We start from the raw sequence: 18565 nt of genomic DNA, 5'->3' as shown, positions 1-18565 counted from the left end.
CAGTATGTTAGAAAATAGAGCATTGTTAGAATGATACAGAAGCAAATTTAGAATAGTGTTAATATCCCTTTTAGAGCTCTTGAGATAGTATGTAAGTATGTTTATAGTTTTATAAAATATTTATAGTTAAAAATATACTTTATTTTGTAGTTTTTTCACCCTGCCCAAACCACAGTATGTAGGTGAAATGGTAATATTTGTCTAATAGAACACCTTGTAAAGAACTTGAGATTTATTTGGAAGAAAGGACATTTTGAGTGCAGTTTAAGATGTGTCTCCACAATATGCCAGTTTTTGTAAACATGTATTATACTGGAGAAGATATGTCTGTGGAGATATGCCACTTAGCAAAATATCTTGGAAATACAGTAAAGTCAGAACAATTTAACGTTAACGTAATGTTAATCTGCAACATTCTTGTAATGTTCTTTCACTAAAATAAACTTATTTTTAACTGCACCACTTTTGATGGTCCAGCTCTGTGCCAATCAGGTAACTATGAAGTAACAAAGGAGTACTGATTCTCAATAAAGAGACACATAAATGTACCTGTACTAAATATATTTTGGATTAGGGTGTGAGCAAATATGAGAAAAGATTCTATTTTCACTTCACAAAACCCGGTTCCTAGATACAGTACTTTACAGAGAAACTTATGATATGTGGTTTTCCCATTGCTGTTCACAGTGTAAATAATAAACTAGAATTGACTGAATTTGTCTCCAACATATCTTGGACTGCTTTTGCTTTCAAAACATGTACTAGAAAATATAATAAATATATGAGCCATGTAAGACTCAAACATTCTAATTGCTTCTTTCAGAGGTTTACAGAACTACTCACAACCTTATTGTTTGTTATCAAAAACTGGCTTAGATTTCACAAGAACTTCAGTTAAAATACACTACTAATACAGGTACAGGACCTCTTATCTGCAAATGCCGGGGGTTTCCAGATAAGGGGTCTTTCAGTAATTAGGTTCTCCGTGCCTTAGGTTCTGGCCTGACCCTTACATCTACTAAAAATCATTAACTTATTAATTAAACCCAATATGATTATTTTGCCTCCAATAAGGATGAATTATTTGGGATCAAATAGAAGGTACTGTTTTATTATTACAGAGTAAAATGTAATAATTTGTAAAAATTTAAATTATTTCATTAAAATGGAGTCTATGGGAGATGGCCTTTCCATAATTCAGATCTTTCTGCATAATGGGCTTCCGGATAACAGATCCTATAAATGTATTCAACTCTTGTTCTAAATCTGTGAAATAAATATTTATATTAAACTGTTTTGTTTTACAGAGATTGTTGTTAGACCTATTGGCCATTCACCTTTCAATTCCATAATTATGTCCCCCAGTTTTTATCCACAATCCAGCAATAAGAAATTAAGTTGAATGAGAATCTCTAGAACTAAAAAATGGCAACTGAAAATTACCATCAACCATTAATGTGCACAATAAACTAAAAGCAAATTTCTAATGTCTCCTTCAAAGACATGTTTTAAACATTAATATTCTATTAAAATTGCATGGCAAAGGAGAAAAACCATTAAACATTAGTGATGGGCGAATTTATTCGCCAGGCGCGAATTCACGGCGAATTTGTGCGATTCGCCGCCAGCGAATAAATTCGCGAAACTCCCGCGAAAATTCGCGGCAAAAATTCGCCGGCGTCAAAAAAATTTTTTCGAAAAAATGAACGCCGGCGTCAAAAACGGTCGCCGGCGCCGTTTCGCAAATTTTTCGCCGTTTCGCGAATTCCGTGCGAAATTCGCGAATTTTTCGGCGAAACGGCGCAAATTGCCCATCACTATTAAACATATATGGCATGCTATTGTTACCAGGTCATATGACAAATGGAGAACTTTTCTAGATAATTGAGCTAGAAGGGCCATACTCATTGCATTTAATTTGAATTTGCATTTATTAGTAGTGTCCCTGTTTTTTTCAAATTATCTGATAACCTTAATTTGTGCTGACCTAAGAATCGCAACACACTTATATATTCAATGAATATTTAAGCAGCTGAACAGAAAAAATTTTTCCTCAGCCTTTGAACATTCAATTTTTTTCATTTTTAAATACAGAGATGATGTTCTCTCTTCAGAAAGCAGATGTAGTTCTTAAGAGTTATATAGCATGAAGGGAAGTACATCAGTAGGATCCTAAATATCCTTTTTCATAACTTCTTCTCAGCTATTTCCATTCCCAAACACAATAAATAACTGTCTTCTCCCAGCTGCTTTGTGAGAATGGTGCCGGTGTCCGCACTCTATGTTTCATAGTTCTCCAAAGATCACAGATCACCCCTCAATATAAACCTTACCATTTTGACAAACTGCTAGATTTGTACTACTTTAACTCTCTCTAATATATAATATAAAAGCTACAGGCACATACACTGTGTATATATATATATATATATATATATATATATATATATATATATATATATATATATATATATATATATATATATACTGTATAAATATATATACTGTATAAATATATATACTGTATAAATATATATATATATATATATAATAAGATATTTGAGAGCAGTGTTGCAGCACAAGATATTAATTTTATTCACTACAAAATGAAATAATTGGTCAAGGGTCTGAAAGCTTTTGCAAGTATTTATTTCAAGTCAGTGCATCCATTTAGCCATTTAGCCATTAATATTTCTAATCTTGGCAAAATACTTCACACTATGTAGGACAGAGAAGTGCAGTCCACTACATATTATTATATTCCATGGATACATAAATTCAGTAAGTAAAGCACAAAAACTTTATTGGAGTAAAGCTAAAAGTTGAACTTAAAGGGATTAAATTTTACATTAACTTTTAGTATATTATAGAATGGTAAATTCAAAGCAACTTTTCAATTAGTCTTAATTTGCCTTCTTTTGACACTTTGAAATGGGCGTCACAGACCGCATCTAAAGAACAAATGATCTGTAAGGCTACAAATGTATTGTTATTGCTTTTTATTACTCATCTTTCGATTCGATGCAACCAGATTGCTAAAATTGCAAACTGAAGAGCTGCTGAATAAAAAGTGAAATAACTCAAAAACCACAAATAATAAAAAATTTAAACCAGTTGCAATTTTTACTGGTCAGGGTTTTTTTGTGGGGAAAAAACCTCAAATTTTTCGAGATTTATTATAATTCGAAGCTGCTAAAAGTCTGAATCCAAAATTCCGCCATCTCAAACCTGCCAAGGTCATGTCTAAGTCAATGGCAGATTTCCTTTTACAATTTGAAGATATAGAGATCTAAGCTGGGTTTCATCAGATAACCCGAATCTTTTCCTGCGCCAAATTTTTCAAGTTATTTTATTGATAATTAAGTTCAAATCGTTGTTTGGTCGAGCTTGGTTTAATGAAAAGATGGCATAAATTTGCGTTTTAGTAAATAACCCCCTAAAAGTTTATGTACAGGAGAACAACCCCTTTAAATCAATAAATTTGCTGAGCACTTTAAAAAAAAGGCACTACTCTGACTATTTCTCTGACTATTGCATTATTCATACTACTGTACATTTGAGTTCCTTTACTAGTCAATGGCAGAGATCAGTTGAACCATTTGAATATGTTAATTGCCTTCCTGACATTCGAGTTTTTTTGAGAGGGAAAACTTGATTCTTGATTTGAATTTTCGGATTGGGACTATTATATTAAATATTAGGGGGCATATTTGGCCTAAGAACATAGTATTTGTATCTGGATAGAGAACTGGCTAAAAGATAGACTACAAAGAGTAGTGGTAAATGGAACATTTTCTAATTGGACCAGTGTTGTTAGTGGAGTACCGCAGGGCTCTGTACTAGGTCCCTTGCTTTTCAACTTGTTTATTAATGACCTGGAGGTGGGCATTGATACTAAATTGTGCAGAACTATAGGTTCCATGCAGGATGCTGCCACTTTGCAAAGTGATTTGTCTAAACTGGAATACTGGGCAGCAAACTGGAAAATGAGGTTCAATGTTGATAAATGCAAGGTTATGCACTTAATGGCAATGTGTTGGGAGTTTCCTTAAATGAAAAGGATCTAGGGGTCTTTGTAGATAACACGTTGTCTAATTCTGGGCAGTGTCATTCTGTGGCTACTAAAGCAAATAAAGTTCTGTCTTGCATAAAAAAGGGCATTAACTCAAGGCATGAAAACATAATTATGCCTCTTTACAGGTCCCTGGTAAGGCCTCATCTGGAGTATGCAGTTCAGTTTTGGACTCCAGTCCTTAAGAGGGATATAAATGAGCTGGAGAGAGTGCAGAGACGTGCAACTAAATTGGTTAGAGGGACGGAAGACTTAAATTATGAGGGTAGACTGTCAAGGTTGGGGTTGCTTTCTCTGGAAAAAAGGCGCTTGCGAGGGGACATGATTACACTTTACAAGTACATTAGAGGACATTATAGACAAATGGCAGGGGACCTTTTTACCCATAAAGAGGATCACCGTACCAGAGGCCACCCCTTTAGACTAGAAGAAAAGAACTTTCATTTGAGGCAACGTAGGGGGTTCTTCACAGTCAGGACAGTGAGGTTGTGGAATGCACTGCCGGGTGATGTTGTGATGGCTGATTCAGTTAATGCCTTTAAGAATGGCTTGGATGATTTTTTGGACAGACATAATATCAAAGGCTATTGTGATACTAAACTCTATAGTTAGTATAGGTATGGGTATATAGAATTTTAATTAAAAGTAGGGAGGGGTGTGTGTATGGATGCTGGGTTTTCATTTGGAGGGGTTGAACTTGATGGACTTTGTCTTTTTTCAACCCAATTTAACTATGTAACTATATTTATCAAGGGTCGAATTTCTAATTGAAAAATCTTCAAAATTCGAATTCAAAAAGACCAACCAAAATTAAGTTGAAGTTTTTTTTGGTTGAACAGGTCAGTTTTTGATCGAATAGGTCCGTATTCGGCCGAATTCGAATTGTACCAATCGAAGGAGTAGCGCATTCAAACAAATTTGATTCCCAAAAAAACTTTGATTTTCAAAGTCCACCAATTGACTCCAAATAGGTTCTAGGAGGTCCAGCATAGGCTAAAACAGCAATTTGGCAGATTTTAGATGGTGAATGGTCAACGTCGAATTTTTAAAGAGACAGTACATGATATATTTCGATATTCAAATTTTTTACTTTTTTTCAAATTCAAATCGAATTTGGATTTCGGAATGGAATGGGATTCAGATCGAAGTACACAAAAAATAGCTCGCAATTCAAATTTTTTTCATTCGAAAATTCACCTCGACCTTTGATAAATTCTTAGATAACCTCTCAATACAGTTGTGAGTATATTAGAATTTATCAGAGTAAAACAAAAATCACATGATATCATTGTGAGTGAATTAGCCTTACCTTTGTTGTTTTTACTTTGTTCCCAGTGCTGCAACTCCATCCAGAAAAGTTTGGTAACACTTTGCATTCTTCTCCTTCTAAACATGGCTGCATTTGACACCACCACTTCTGGATAACTATAGAAGCTGTAAATGTAATCATAAGAATCATGAAGGTGAGATCATTGACAGAGTTCCATGAGTTAAGCTGGCCATAGATGCAAAGATCCGATCGTACGAATCATCGTACGATCAGACTTTCCCTTCTCCCGACCCGCCACTAACCATTCAGATCAAAGTCTTACCAGTCAGATTAGTAAAAGAACAGATCAGCAATGTTCTGCCCCTGACAGCAATCGTACGATAGTTATGTCTGACAAAGCTAGTGACAGTCTACCACTGAAAATCGTACGATCGGCAATACACGCAGAGATATTATCGGCAGCCGACAGAAATTTTCTAACCTGTCCGATCGACCAAACAACCGATCTCCGCCGGACGAAAAATGTCGGGACTCTCCACACACGTTCCGAAAATCGTACGAATCCTCGATTCGTACGATCAGATCTTTGCGTCTATGGCCAGCTTTTGGCTAGTCTAATCTGTAAATTTAAAACTTGCTAAACTTGTGTTGTATCTATGTAAACCATTTTCTTTGCCATTTTACCTAATCTTTTACCTTTTTTTTACCTCACCTGTATTTTTACATCAAAAACAGTGAGAATTAATCTGCAGGTGCCTCTCAAGAGTGGATAATTATTTGTATGCAGATGATGACTTAGAACTAACTAAATGTCCAACAACATCTGAAGATGTCTGTTTTGCAACACTACTTCTGTCATTATACTTCTCCAGCAGTTGATGTCGTCTTACAAATAGGGGCCTATTTATTATGCTGTGTAAAACAAAATTTGCTAAAAAAATGGTGTAAAAAGGTGGCAAATTTATCAAGGTATGTTTTAAATTATTCCATGCGAACGCCAGATTTGACACCAGTATTTTACACTGCTTCAGACCTTTGTAAGTTCTGGAAGAAGTTGTTCAAAGAAAAAGAGCATAAAAAAGTATTCCATTTTACAGTTTTTTTACACAACAATGCCTCCCCTTAATCTTTTGAAGAAATATTGTATATTTCATTCAATCATATCCTAGACTTAAAGGGAACATAAACTGTTATTGGCAGTGTTTTCCCTCCCACCTTTTGCAGAAATTCTCCCATATTTTGCAGCATATTATCAGGGGTAAAAGCATGAAAGGAGCTGTAGTCCAGAAACCACAAGGGTTAATTCTTAAAGCAACACTGCACAATAAATATGTAATTCATCAGAACTGACATTTTAGCCCACAGCTGTAGAAAGGTAACATAGGTACATACATGATAATTGTACCATGTTATATTTAATAGTTATTTTTTTTTTTTTAAAAAAAGGATAGTATTAGGGAGGGGTGTGTGTATGGATGCTGGGTTTTCATTTGGAGGGGTTGAACTTGATGGACTTTGTCTTTTTTCAACCCAATTTAACTATGTAACTATGTAACTATGTAAGTATATTTTATAAAAATTCTTTCTTACCATGTACAATGACAAGACTGTTTAGTTTTTTACTGGTTGATACTAGGAATGGGCGAATTTTTTCGCCTCGTTTCGCCGAAAAAATGACGCCCATAGACTTGTATGGAGACGTGCGTCAAAAAAAAAGACGCGCGACAAAATAATTTCGCTATTTTTTTTGACGCCCATAGACTTTAATGGGCGTCTGCGACATTTCGCCGCCGGCGAATTTTTGTTGAAACGAAACGGGTCAAATTCGCCCATCCCTGGTGATACCAAAACATTTGACAAAAAAATATACAGAAAGCATTTCTTACCATCGACACATGATGGTGCAGCTCTTGTGGTCCCTGCAACTTGTCCAGGAAAACAAGAGCATTTTACTGTTTGTGACCTCTCCTCGATCTTGTTCTTATTGCAGCATCTATGGGCAGCAATTACTTCACATGTACCCGGTTCAACGTGAACTGCAAAGACATTAAAACCCATCTTAAAGACAACTTAAAACCAAGAAGTTGTATTTTTTAAATGTTTAAAACATTTCATTCTGGATTTATAGACACTTTTCCTCTAAGAAGTAATTGCAAACAATTACAATCCCTGAGAAAGACAGGGGTAAGCATATTACAGTGATATCCTGAAGTCCAGATGTATGGTGTTCCTTCATTAAAGCTTTTTTTTTACATCATGGAATTGCAAATATGTGACTACAGAGATCTTGATGTTGGCAGTCAAATAAACTCATCAACTGTAATTGATAGACAAATATAACTACCTTCAGCTGTGCTAAATAACTATAATCATTCATTTAGTACTATTTATGGGGTAAAAGTCATACAATACAAGCAATATGCTTTTATAGAGAAATACTCAGTTCCCAGAATGTCAGCCAAAAGGGCAATGGTCTGTAACCATCATGATTTTGATTCAGGATGGAAATGGATAAAAGCAGAATAGCAAAACCACAATTGTAAATGTCATTCGAATGACTCTACTTCTAAGTTTTAATAATGCTTGAAAAATAAATGCGGTGTTAGAAGAGTCAGACTGTTGTTATGATGACAAGTGGTCAAGAGGGCATGAGCTACATCTATCAGTTTCTTTTTTCTGTTTTTTTTTTACCTCACCTGTATTTTCATGTCAAAAACATTGAGAATTGATCTGCAGGTGCCTCTCTAGAATGGATAATTATTTGTATGAAGACAACGACTTGGAGCTAACTAAATTTCCAACAATGGTCTTCATGTATATGTATCTGAAGATGAAGAAAAGAATTCACCGGCACACAGGTATTGCTGGCAGGGTGAAAGCCCTTGCTTTAAAGTTTAATAGTGCGACATGCAACGTTTCGGGGACAACCCCTTTATCAAGCAAGATGCTTGATAAAGGGGTTGTCCCCGAAACGTTGCATGTCGCACTATTAAACTTTAAAGCAAGGGCTTTCACCCTGCCAGCAATACCTGTGTGCCGGTGAATTCTTTTCTTCATATTGTCGTGGGTTTGCCGAAGCCCTTTTCCCCGAGCACCAGGGATAGTATTCTACTGTGTGTGCGTGAGCAGTTTGAATTTTTTCCATATGTATCTGAAGATGTCTGTTTTGCAACACTATATTAATATATTAATTTTACAAGATTAATTATACTGATAATCAGAGCTAACATTGGCAGACTCTCCTTGGCACAATAATTATGTAACCTGTTTCACCAGGGCTGAATTTTGTACACAATTTGATGCGTATTGCTTGTATTGTATGTATTGTGTTGGCTCAATGATCTGTTGTGTTGCCTGTATGTCTCTAAGGTATAGATGAAGAAATGTCAGTCTTGTGCCAAAGGGCTCCGACTTGTCACTGGTATTAATTTTACAAGATTAATTATACTGATAATCAGAGCTAACATTGGCAGACTCTCCTTGGCACAAGAATTATGTGACCTGTTTCACCAGGACTGAATTTTGTAACCAATATAAAGATTAATCCAATTGACTCTTATTTTTATTAATCTTTATTTAAAATTGACTTGAAGGTAAATTTAAGTTGATACTGTATATTACATTTTAAAGCATGTAATTTATATTAAAGCATTATTTCAAAGTAAATTCTTTCTTTGTCTTTCTTTGTGCAGCTACAATTCGGTTTTATGTTGTTCACAACCGAGGAGCTAATTCTGCTTTTATTCAGCTGTTCTTGGAATTCTGATAAGGAATGGTGCAGCTATTTTATGATCTGAACCTTTTGTCATTTAGGTTCTTATAGTAGTGTTTTCCATCTTTGCTATGAAATAATTATGGCCCTTACAGCATAAAGAATAATGTGCATACAGATAGTAAGACTGACTGCATGTATATTACATTTAAATAACCAGCCTACCCTTGCATTATTTCGTTTTTAATTTTTTTACAAGTCCACTTTCCACCTTTCTACCTCCTTATACTGTAGCTTTGTTGCAGTCTGTTCCCATACCTGTAATACAGGGAATACTCTCTCTGCCTTTAATTGTTCCTTTTGTATCTGCTGTGGGTCACTATGACAATGTGTCCTATTGCCATACTGTATGTTTTATCATATCACAAAGGATCAGATGAGATGGCAAAGGCAGTTTGCAAATTAAATCATTAGCCAGTATGAGGATTCCAGGACATGGAGGCAGCATTTCAATGGCTAAATAAATACTGATAATAATATACTGTACAAAGACAGATCATGTAAGAATGAACTAAGTTTATGTCTGGCTCAGTTCCAGTAAAAGGCTTACTGATTCTATAATAGAGGGGGGGCTTTTTTAAAATTGCACCTAGTGCATTTTCCCTATAGCAACCAATGAGCTATTGGATAAAAAATAAGTTTGGGTAACTGCATTAGTGCCATAAACACCTACAGTATGTTAGTGAATCAGTTCCCGTACCTCTAGGCATTAATATTTTGCGCAGAAAGCATATTCTTATTTACAGGCTACATTATGGTCCAAAAAAGTAGACTTTTGTATAAATAAAATGTAAAAATACCATATACAAGCTATATGTGCCATGCTACTTAGCATTTAGCATCAGTCTTGTTTCACCAAGTGCCTTACTTTAAAAATGAAATAGAACTCTCTACTTAATAGCGTCCATTAAACACTACTTATATTCCTACAGTACTTTTTTTTCTACAGTGAATTGCATCTAAAACCACCAGATACTTTCATCAAAATGTGCACTTCACACAGCTCTTCCTGCCTTCTATTCCTAATAGGGTGCTGTTGCATCTATTGACTCAGGGGGAGCTACCACCACCTCCTGACCAGGTAATAGCTCCAGGGTTACCTTCATCCCCTGCGTGAATAGATGCAACACACTTGCCCCTAAAAAATTGCATGCAGACATCAGTCATATGAACAACGGAAATGACGCCAGGCAGACTTTGGAATACATTCTTGCAATTTTGACTTATTTTCAATGAAGTGCACATGCAGTTGCATATATTTGGCAAATTGCACCCAATTACGATAGACCCAGCACTGTTGCTCCAGGCAAATGTCACTAGAATTCTGGGAAAAATTACTACATTATGGGAAAAAACATGCCAATCTATTGACTCAGGGGGAGCTACCACCACCTCCTGACCAGGTAATAGCTCCTGGGTTACCTTCATACCCTGCGTGAATAGATGCAACACACTTGCCCCTAAAAAATTGTAGCAGACATCAGTCATATGAACACCGGAAATGACGCCAGGCAGACTTTGGAATACATTCTTGCAATTTTGACTTATTTTCAATGAAGTGCACATGCAGTTGCATATATTTGGCAAATTGCACCCAATTACGATAGACCCAGCACTGTTGCTCCAGGCAAATGTCACTAGAATTCTGGGAAAAATTACTACATTATGGGAAAAAACATGCCAATTGTGCTTGAAATCAAACTGTGTCAAGGTAAGTGAATGAGGCCTATAAATTCCAGGTATCCACACACCACCTTATGAATGCCAATGCCATGGCTACATGATAACTGTGCATTTTGAGTGTGTTTTGCAGAGGGACACAAATTTTGCCTCAGCACTGAAACGTTCAGTGGCATTTCATTTAACCAGATTAAAGTCAATTTGCAGACATCTGTCCATTTTCTCCATCTGTACGATTATGAAATCTAACAGTTTCTGCAGCTTGCTTTCCCGAAGAGGTCAAAAGAAAATCAGTGCTTCATTGGCCTATACTATGATCAAGTGGCACATCCTATTCTTGCATCATTAATTATTGTATCAGTTATAACAGCTCAATTATAACAGCTGCCTTTAATAAACCACATGGATTCTGCTCAGCATGGCCAAAGAATGTATCAACTTATATATAAATTTAGAACACTGTACAGTCAGTGCTCTCCCTCCAGATTTACTTTAGAAAGACATAAGAAAGTGAAATATAAAATGTAAATGTCAATTTTAGAAAATGGTCACGGTCACAAATAGAGGATAGAAATTTATTGAAAAAAAGTTTTTATTTCTGGTAAACTCTCTGAAACTAACTGAACTGAAAAAGTATTGCAACCCCTTTAACACTATCAATAAAATAAAATGCATTAACATTTCCTACAAGCTTTCACAACAGAAAAGGATGATCCTCCCAATTTTCCTAGTTCAAATAGACAAGCAGAATTCAATATATGATGTAAAAAAAATGTTCTTAGTTGTTATTGTTGCTGTTGTCATTATTACATTGCAACCCATAACCCAATTATTCCTAAGCTTGGGTGTTAATACTGCCATTCACCAACAGATGGTGACTGACAGCTTTTAAAAAATGTAACATATATATATATCACTTTTTGTACAAACTACAATAAGGATTCAGATTGCTACAAGAATTGCTAAATTGTGCATTTTTCCCAAGTGTCTGAAATAATCACGTCTGCTACCTGAATTGAAAAAGGACTTGATTTTGATTTTAATCAAAATACTAGATTGTAAGCCTATGGCACTATTATTTCACATGCTGCATGATCTGTATGAGAAATCTGCAAAGTCAATGCACTCTGTCCCCAGTATGTCATGAGCAGTCACAGGTTGTCAGTTTTTCAGTAGACTTATTAACTGACACTTTTTGTAATTGGCTCTGTAAAACACATACGTGATCCCCATTTTTAAATAGTCCTCTACTTTATTTATCTGTTCCCATATTTGTACTGTGGCATTAAGTGCAGGTCTCTCCTGCACCCTGTGGCCTCTGTCACTCCATATTCTGTGCAGAAAAAAAACAACGGACAAAATGCATTTCAGAGTATAGAGATCTATGTCTGCCCCAAAGAATACAATACTGTGTGTTCTTGGCAGCACTGTGTTCATGAGAATCCGGTGGTGGGGCAGATAGACATCCCTTCTCCCATCCCTACCTGTCTCCAAACTTGTGCATCATTTAGAAGTGCAAGTTACAAAGTGGATGTCATGAACAGGTTTGGCCTGTGCCCGACAGCACTATGCTCCGCACCTTATGCCATGTTTTTTATCAATTTGAGCTATAGAATGCATTTGGCTCTGGGCAATGGGAATGTTCTTGCACATTTGCCTAAGGCTATAGTTAATGACCCTGAACAGTGACAATAACAAACTATATTTTCACTATTGTCGGATGCTAAAACTGCATTTGATCCATTGGGCTGGCAGTACCAATTCCACTCCCCCTGCTGAAGGCTGAAGATTGTTTCCATCAAGAGTATTTCCATCAAGAGTGATTTTTGATACTATTTATATATCATATATTTATTTATGAGACAGGCATGACCATTATCACTTTTACAGTTTACCCTATCGCTTGAACGCCTTGAGCTTCAGAGCAAACAGGGCTATGAAGGGTTTTGCAGTATCCTCGAGTTTTGGAGGAGTTCCTGGTTCTGACCTTGGTCTCTGTACTGGAAGTTGCTACAGCTTCTGTCTGCTTCTAACCTCTCCAATTGTATGGCAGTATTCAAATGCTTTAGGAGTGCTAGTGCCACTATAAATAGGCTTTTAATATTGCACCAGAAAACAAGTCTAGTCATTCTTTATTCCTTCCTTGCAGATGAGTCCCAGGTTCTTGTGGTTTTCTTTATTTTAATCCTGTTTTTTGGTCTTTGACTCTGATCTGACCTTTTGTATATGTATTTATACTTTCTTCTTTTTTTTTGTCCTTTTAAACTGCCCTATGCTTACCTGTATGTGTTTATCAGTGTCTCATTGTCTGTTTTCCTGTCAGGCCCTTTTGTCCTTATGTGTAAATATTGTTTGCTGCATCACTATCTATCTCTTTGCTGCATCATTATCTATCTCTATAAAATGGTGTATTCTATATCATGGATTATTAAAATATACATTTTCAGCCTTGTGCTTTTATACAGTACGGTCATGGAACTCCTCTGTTACTTATACATGAGTCAGACAAGAAAGGAATCTATGGAGTAGCAAAGGGTATATATCCACATGTCATGATGAACACTGTCCACAATGTCATTAAACATGCAACCAGTCTATTAATGTGAATATGAATGATTTAGATGTAGTTAATTGATTTATTGTTTTATTTTGTTAGTAGAGTTATTTGAGTTGTTTGTATATTGTATAATACTTGTCTTTGTTATATTGTATTGTTTTTATACATATTTTAAAAAGTTGAATAAATATACTTAATCCCAAAGCATCATGAAATAATTAATCTATATATATATATATATATATATATATATATATATATATATATATATATAAAAATTAGATTAATTTTTCAATATCCTTTGAGACTATATTGGTTTAAAAGCATTGTAGGACATTTGAGTGGAGTGACCCATTTCATCACATCTGGAGAAAGATGACTGTGGCACTCATGTGGCTCACAAGGACACCCAATACAGGGACAACCTTTAATGTACAGGGAATTTGAGAAGGTTAAGAGAACATCAGACTGGTGCAGCCCAGAAAGCTAAACCCTCATGGTAAAGTGACTGCTAATGCATTTATCATTGACTGTGCATTGTGGAACGTGTTAAAGTGCAGCATGGCTGTTCACAAATTGTTCTCCGGTCATTAAATGCAACATCTACAGTATTTTTTGTGACAATCTTATATAGTAATGTCCTTTATACCACCTTATACAACAGAGTCAGAACTTCTTCTGCAAACAAAGTAGAAATAAAATGATCATTATTTGCAATGAACACATTTCTCTATTATTCAGAATGTTATTGCCACCAATCATATTTTAGTAAGAATATTTCATATATAGATGGACCTTCTCAAGGATTTCTCAATAAAAGCGGATGGCCCAAGTGGTAGGTGCTAACGTAGTAAAACTTTTCCAAAGCTAAAAAAAGTATATGACATCTAGGGGTTATTTATTAAAATGCAACCAAAGTCCCATCCACAATTTACCTTATTTATTAATAAAATAACTCAAGCAATTTGGTTCTGGAAAAGTGTTGATAAAATCAAGCAAAAACTCGAATCATATGAATTCAACCCCAGAAGAGGTGGCTAAGAGTTTCTGCTTAGAATGAAAGTCTGTAAAATGTAGAAGTCCTTTTCAACATTGGTTTGTTAGGTATCTAGCTTCACTTTTATTATAACTTTAACTAATTCACCTGCAGGTCAATAACATGGGTTCCATAACTGACTAAGAAAAAAAACAAAATCTGCAGTTCCAGAGAATAGTAATACAGATATGGGCTACCAAATAAGCAGAACAGGACATATTACTATTTATAGCTGAGTTCAAAAGTAAATAAACAGGGTTATAAAACGGAAATGAAGCTATAGTTAGTTCCCCTTTAAACTGCTGCATGTAACTCTCACTCTTGAAATGAGCAATTTATTGTTCGCTGGAGGCAAAGTAAGAAAAGACACATTTGATTTGATTCCAGATGCAGACAGCCTAGACACTGACCTTGTCTGCCATATGCATATGCTGTAAATTCTATGATTTCAGATTGCAGAGCACACTGGGGCAGTAGTAAACCGAAAGCACTCATTCAGCTAGCATATAAAGAGAAACTGTGTACAGTATCAAAAGATTCTTGATTTATTAAACATCAAGGAAGAGCTGCAGTGGCTCTATTTTTTGCAAAGATGCATTAAATATTTAAGCAAGAGAAGCAGAAGTGGAGATATGTTTGATACACACTTAGGAATTTCAGGTTTGTGTGTGTGTTTTCATTCATGATTTAACACAGGGACAAGCTCTAACAATTTCTAAGTGAAACTACCTCAGCAAAATGTATATTACTTTAAATACTTTAAATACTCCTGGGGCAGTATGAAGAAATATCCTGATGCTATACAGGCCTAATTGCAGCCTGACATCCCCCCTTTTCATCTGAAACCATTACTGAAACCCAAGCCATTTTGAACTCTGTAATATGGGACTGTCCCATCTAAGTTTTGACAATAATGACTTATGCATTGTACATGTTTTGTATAGTAACCATTACCATACTTCGGCAGAGATTTCAACCCTGTTCTTGCACGAGATAGAGACAGGAGTGGCAGATATTCTCAATACATTCTCAATCTGTTATCTGGAAACCCGTTATACATAAAGCTCTGAATTACAGAAAGGCTGTCTCCCATAGACTCCATTTTATCCATATAATGCAAATTTTTAAAAAATGATTTCCTTTTTCTCTTTAATAATAAAACAGTACCTTGTCCAAACTAAGATAGAATTAATAGTGATGAGTGTATTTTTTCAGGAGGCACAGATTTGCAGCAAAATTCCACATTTCACCACCTGCAAAACTGCAGCAAAAATTTGCTGTGGAAAAATTTGCCACAAAAAAAAATCACCAAGACAAAAATTTTGTAGAGACAAAAAAGCTGCCATAAGAAAAAACACCCATTTACTTTAATGCATTTGGACAAAAAGTTGCAGACGAAAAAAATTGCCACAAGAAAAAACGCCTATTGACTTTAATGCATGTGGAGTGAGAAAAATTGTCTCATTTGTAAAAAATTGTTCAGTGTAAAAAAAAATGTTAACACCCATTGACTTCAATTTTTCGCAGTTTCATGAATTTTTTTCGAAGTTTCACTAATTTTTTCACAATTTCATGAATTTTTCTGCAAAGTGAAATGGGAAAGATTCACTCATTATTAATAATTCATTCTGGCAGCAAAACCAGCCTTTTTATTTAATGTTTACATTAAGGTATGAAGATCCAAATTACAGAAAAATCTGTTATCTGGAAAACCCCAGGTCCAGAGCCTTCAGGATAACAAGTCTCATACCTGTACAGAAAAGTTGACATGGCTGCTTCAGTTAAATTGTGGAAATATATTCTGGCTCAACTGTTCCTATCAACCGTTGGGTTTAGGGAGAACAAAATACAAAAACTCTGTTCTTTGTGTTCTCAAGTGAAACACACCTAAACGTGTGTTTTTCAATTTTGCAGACATTTGATTATAGTCATTTCTGTCATTTAAAGTGATACTGACACTAAAAAAATTATTTCAAAATATTAATCTACATGAAAAGTTACCTATAGGTCATGTTGATAATTTTTCACTGATAGTTCTGCTTTTGTAAGGAATTGTTACTTAAAGTTCCTAACCTGACTGTTTTTGTCAACCTGACTTCCTTCTCAACTTGTCAGTTAGAGTTTCTAATGCTAACAGACTACTGATATGGCAGCCTCATAGGGAAAAAAGGGGGCAAAAAAGGTAATGTAAAAGCATCAGGCAGATACCTATATGGCAAAATTATAAATAGCATTCAAAGATAATGTTATGATAGATATTAAAAAAAATATTTTCTGGTGTCAATATCTCTTTAAGGGTTGTTCTCAATCTTGAATGAGATATCCAACTCAATTTGGGGGTGGGTGATCACAATTTTTGAAGATTGATTTACTAATATACTGTTAGTACTATACTGAATAAGTGCAGTTGACAAAAGAAACCAATAAGCATTTTTTCAGTATAGAAAATTAAAATAGAGAATTGTTTGGCTGCAATGCATAAATACACAGGTTACATTTAACATGTATATTAGCTAAATGTATTTTCTAGCTCAATATCTAAAATAGATCCAAATCACAATCCTCAAACCTTGAGCCATTACTGACCTATGCATTATGACAATTCCAATCTACTTTGTTTTAAGGTTCTCTTTTTGTTCAACTTTTGCTCTGTGCCCCACATTTACACTTAACAAAGTTAGGTATCATTATTATCATAAATTTATATCACAGGCAGAAAGTTGTGAGTCATTTGCCATTACTGTATATCTAAGACAAGTATAAATCAAATCAACCAAGAGAATCTATGACAGCAAATCATTTTTAACCAAATTTTACTCCAAATGGCTTTTAGACTTGGTTGATGTCCAGTTAGAGTAACTTTGTGAATAGTCTAAATTAGATTTAATTTTACTCTTTTGCTTTGAGCCCTTTGGAGTAAATCTTGTGCAAAACATTTAGAGGTCCATTTTATGGTAGTAGAGCTTTTTGAAACACAATTAAACTAATTTTTTCTCTAAAACAACGAATTCCATAAAAAATTATTAAAATATCCAAATAAAAAGCACGATCGAAAAAAAAAACAGAACTATGCGATAAGAAAAAGCTCTAAAAAACCTATAAAAGTTTTCAGGGCAATTACTAGCAGAAAAAAATATCCAAAAACGTTTGAAAGCTCCCAATGACTTCTATAGGACCTTGACTGCTTTCACTTGCTGATGTTTTGTATTAGCGTTTTTTGTGTTTTTCACACTTTAGGGGGCACATTTACCTAGGGTCAAATATCGAGGGTTAATTAACCCTCGATATTCGACGGTCAAAGTAAAATCCTTCGACTTCGAATATCGAAGTCGAAGGATTTTGCGCTACTCCTACGATCGAACGATCGAAAGGAATAATCGTTGAACGATTAAATACTTTGAATCTAATGATTCGAAGGATTTTAATCCATTGATCGAAGGATATTCCTTCGATCAGGAAATTGTTAGGAAGCCTATGGGGACCTTCCCCATAGGCTAACATTGGCCTCAGTAGATTTTAGGTGGCGAACTAGGGGGTCGAAGAATTTTTTAAAGAGATAGTACTTTGACTATCAAATGGTCGAATAGTCGAACGATTTTTAGTTTGAATCGTTCGGTTCGAAGTCGAAGGTCGTAGTCGAAGGTCGAAGTAGCCCATTCGATGGTCGAAGAAGCCATATTCGAGCATTCTAAACTATTTTTCCTCTATTCCTTCACTCGAACTAAGTAAATGGGCCCCTATAAGTCTCACATTTTTAGAGTTTTAGAGAAATTTAAAAAAATGAAATCTGATTGGTAGTAAATCAGCCCCTGAGTCTCAATAACTTGGAACACTTTACATAAAAACTATGAAGCACCACAATTACTTTTAATTTACACATTAGCAGTGTTGATTTCATTAAGAAAACAACATATTTGAAATTGAAAAAGCATATGATAGACATTTTAAAAGTAATGACTGCATTTTTCGGTACTGTAGTCAAATGCGTGATGGATACTGATGCTATATACAGCTGTATCAGTAACTTACCTGGTAGGGGATGTAAATATTGTCCATATTCCAGATCCCCTATATGGAAATAATGAAGACCTTTCCTAGATATCCAACTTATTGTTTCTGGAGGATTTATTGTAGTAGGTACTACAAAACAAACCTACCCAAAAAATGGAAAGGGCTCC

The 18565-nt window shown here is 35.1% G+C and overlaps 1 protein-coding gene across 1 annotated transcript in view; it reads right to left on the bottom strand.

Moving 5' to 3' along the window:
• LOC121399983 (chemokine-like protein TAFA-2) overlaps positions 1-18565 on the bottom strand; it is a 204145-nt gene that overhangs the window by 15265 nt on the left and 170315 nt on the right. Inside the window, exons 3-4 of the mRNA XM_041582071.1 lie at positions 7229-7378; positions 5382-5506 (exon numbers count right to left, since the gene is read on the bottom strand). Coding sequence (XP_041438005.1) covers positions 5382-5506; positions 7229-7378 — 275 coding nt within the window. The remainder of the gene's footprint in view (positions 1-5381; positions 5507-7228; positions 7379-18565) is intronic.

This window comes from Xenopus laevis, chromosome 2L, assembly GCF_017654675.1.
Source record: "Xenopus laevis strain J_2021 chromosome 2L, Xenopus_laevis_v10.1, whole genome shotgun sequence".
NCBI classification, from domain to species: Eukaryota; Metazoa; Chordata; class Amphibia; order Anura; family Pipidae; genus Xenopus; species Xenopus laevis.
This window is presented reverse-complemented; position numbering and strand designations above follow the sequence as displayed.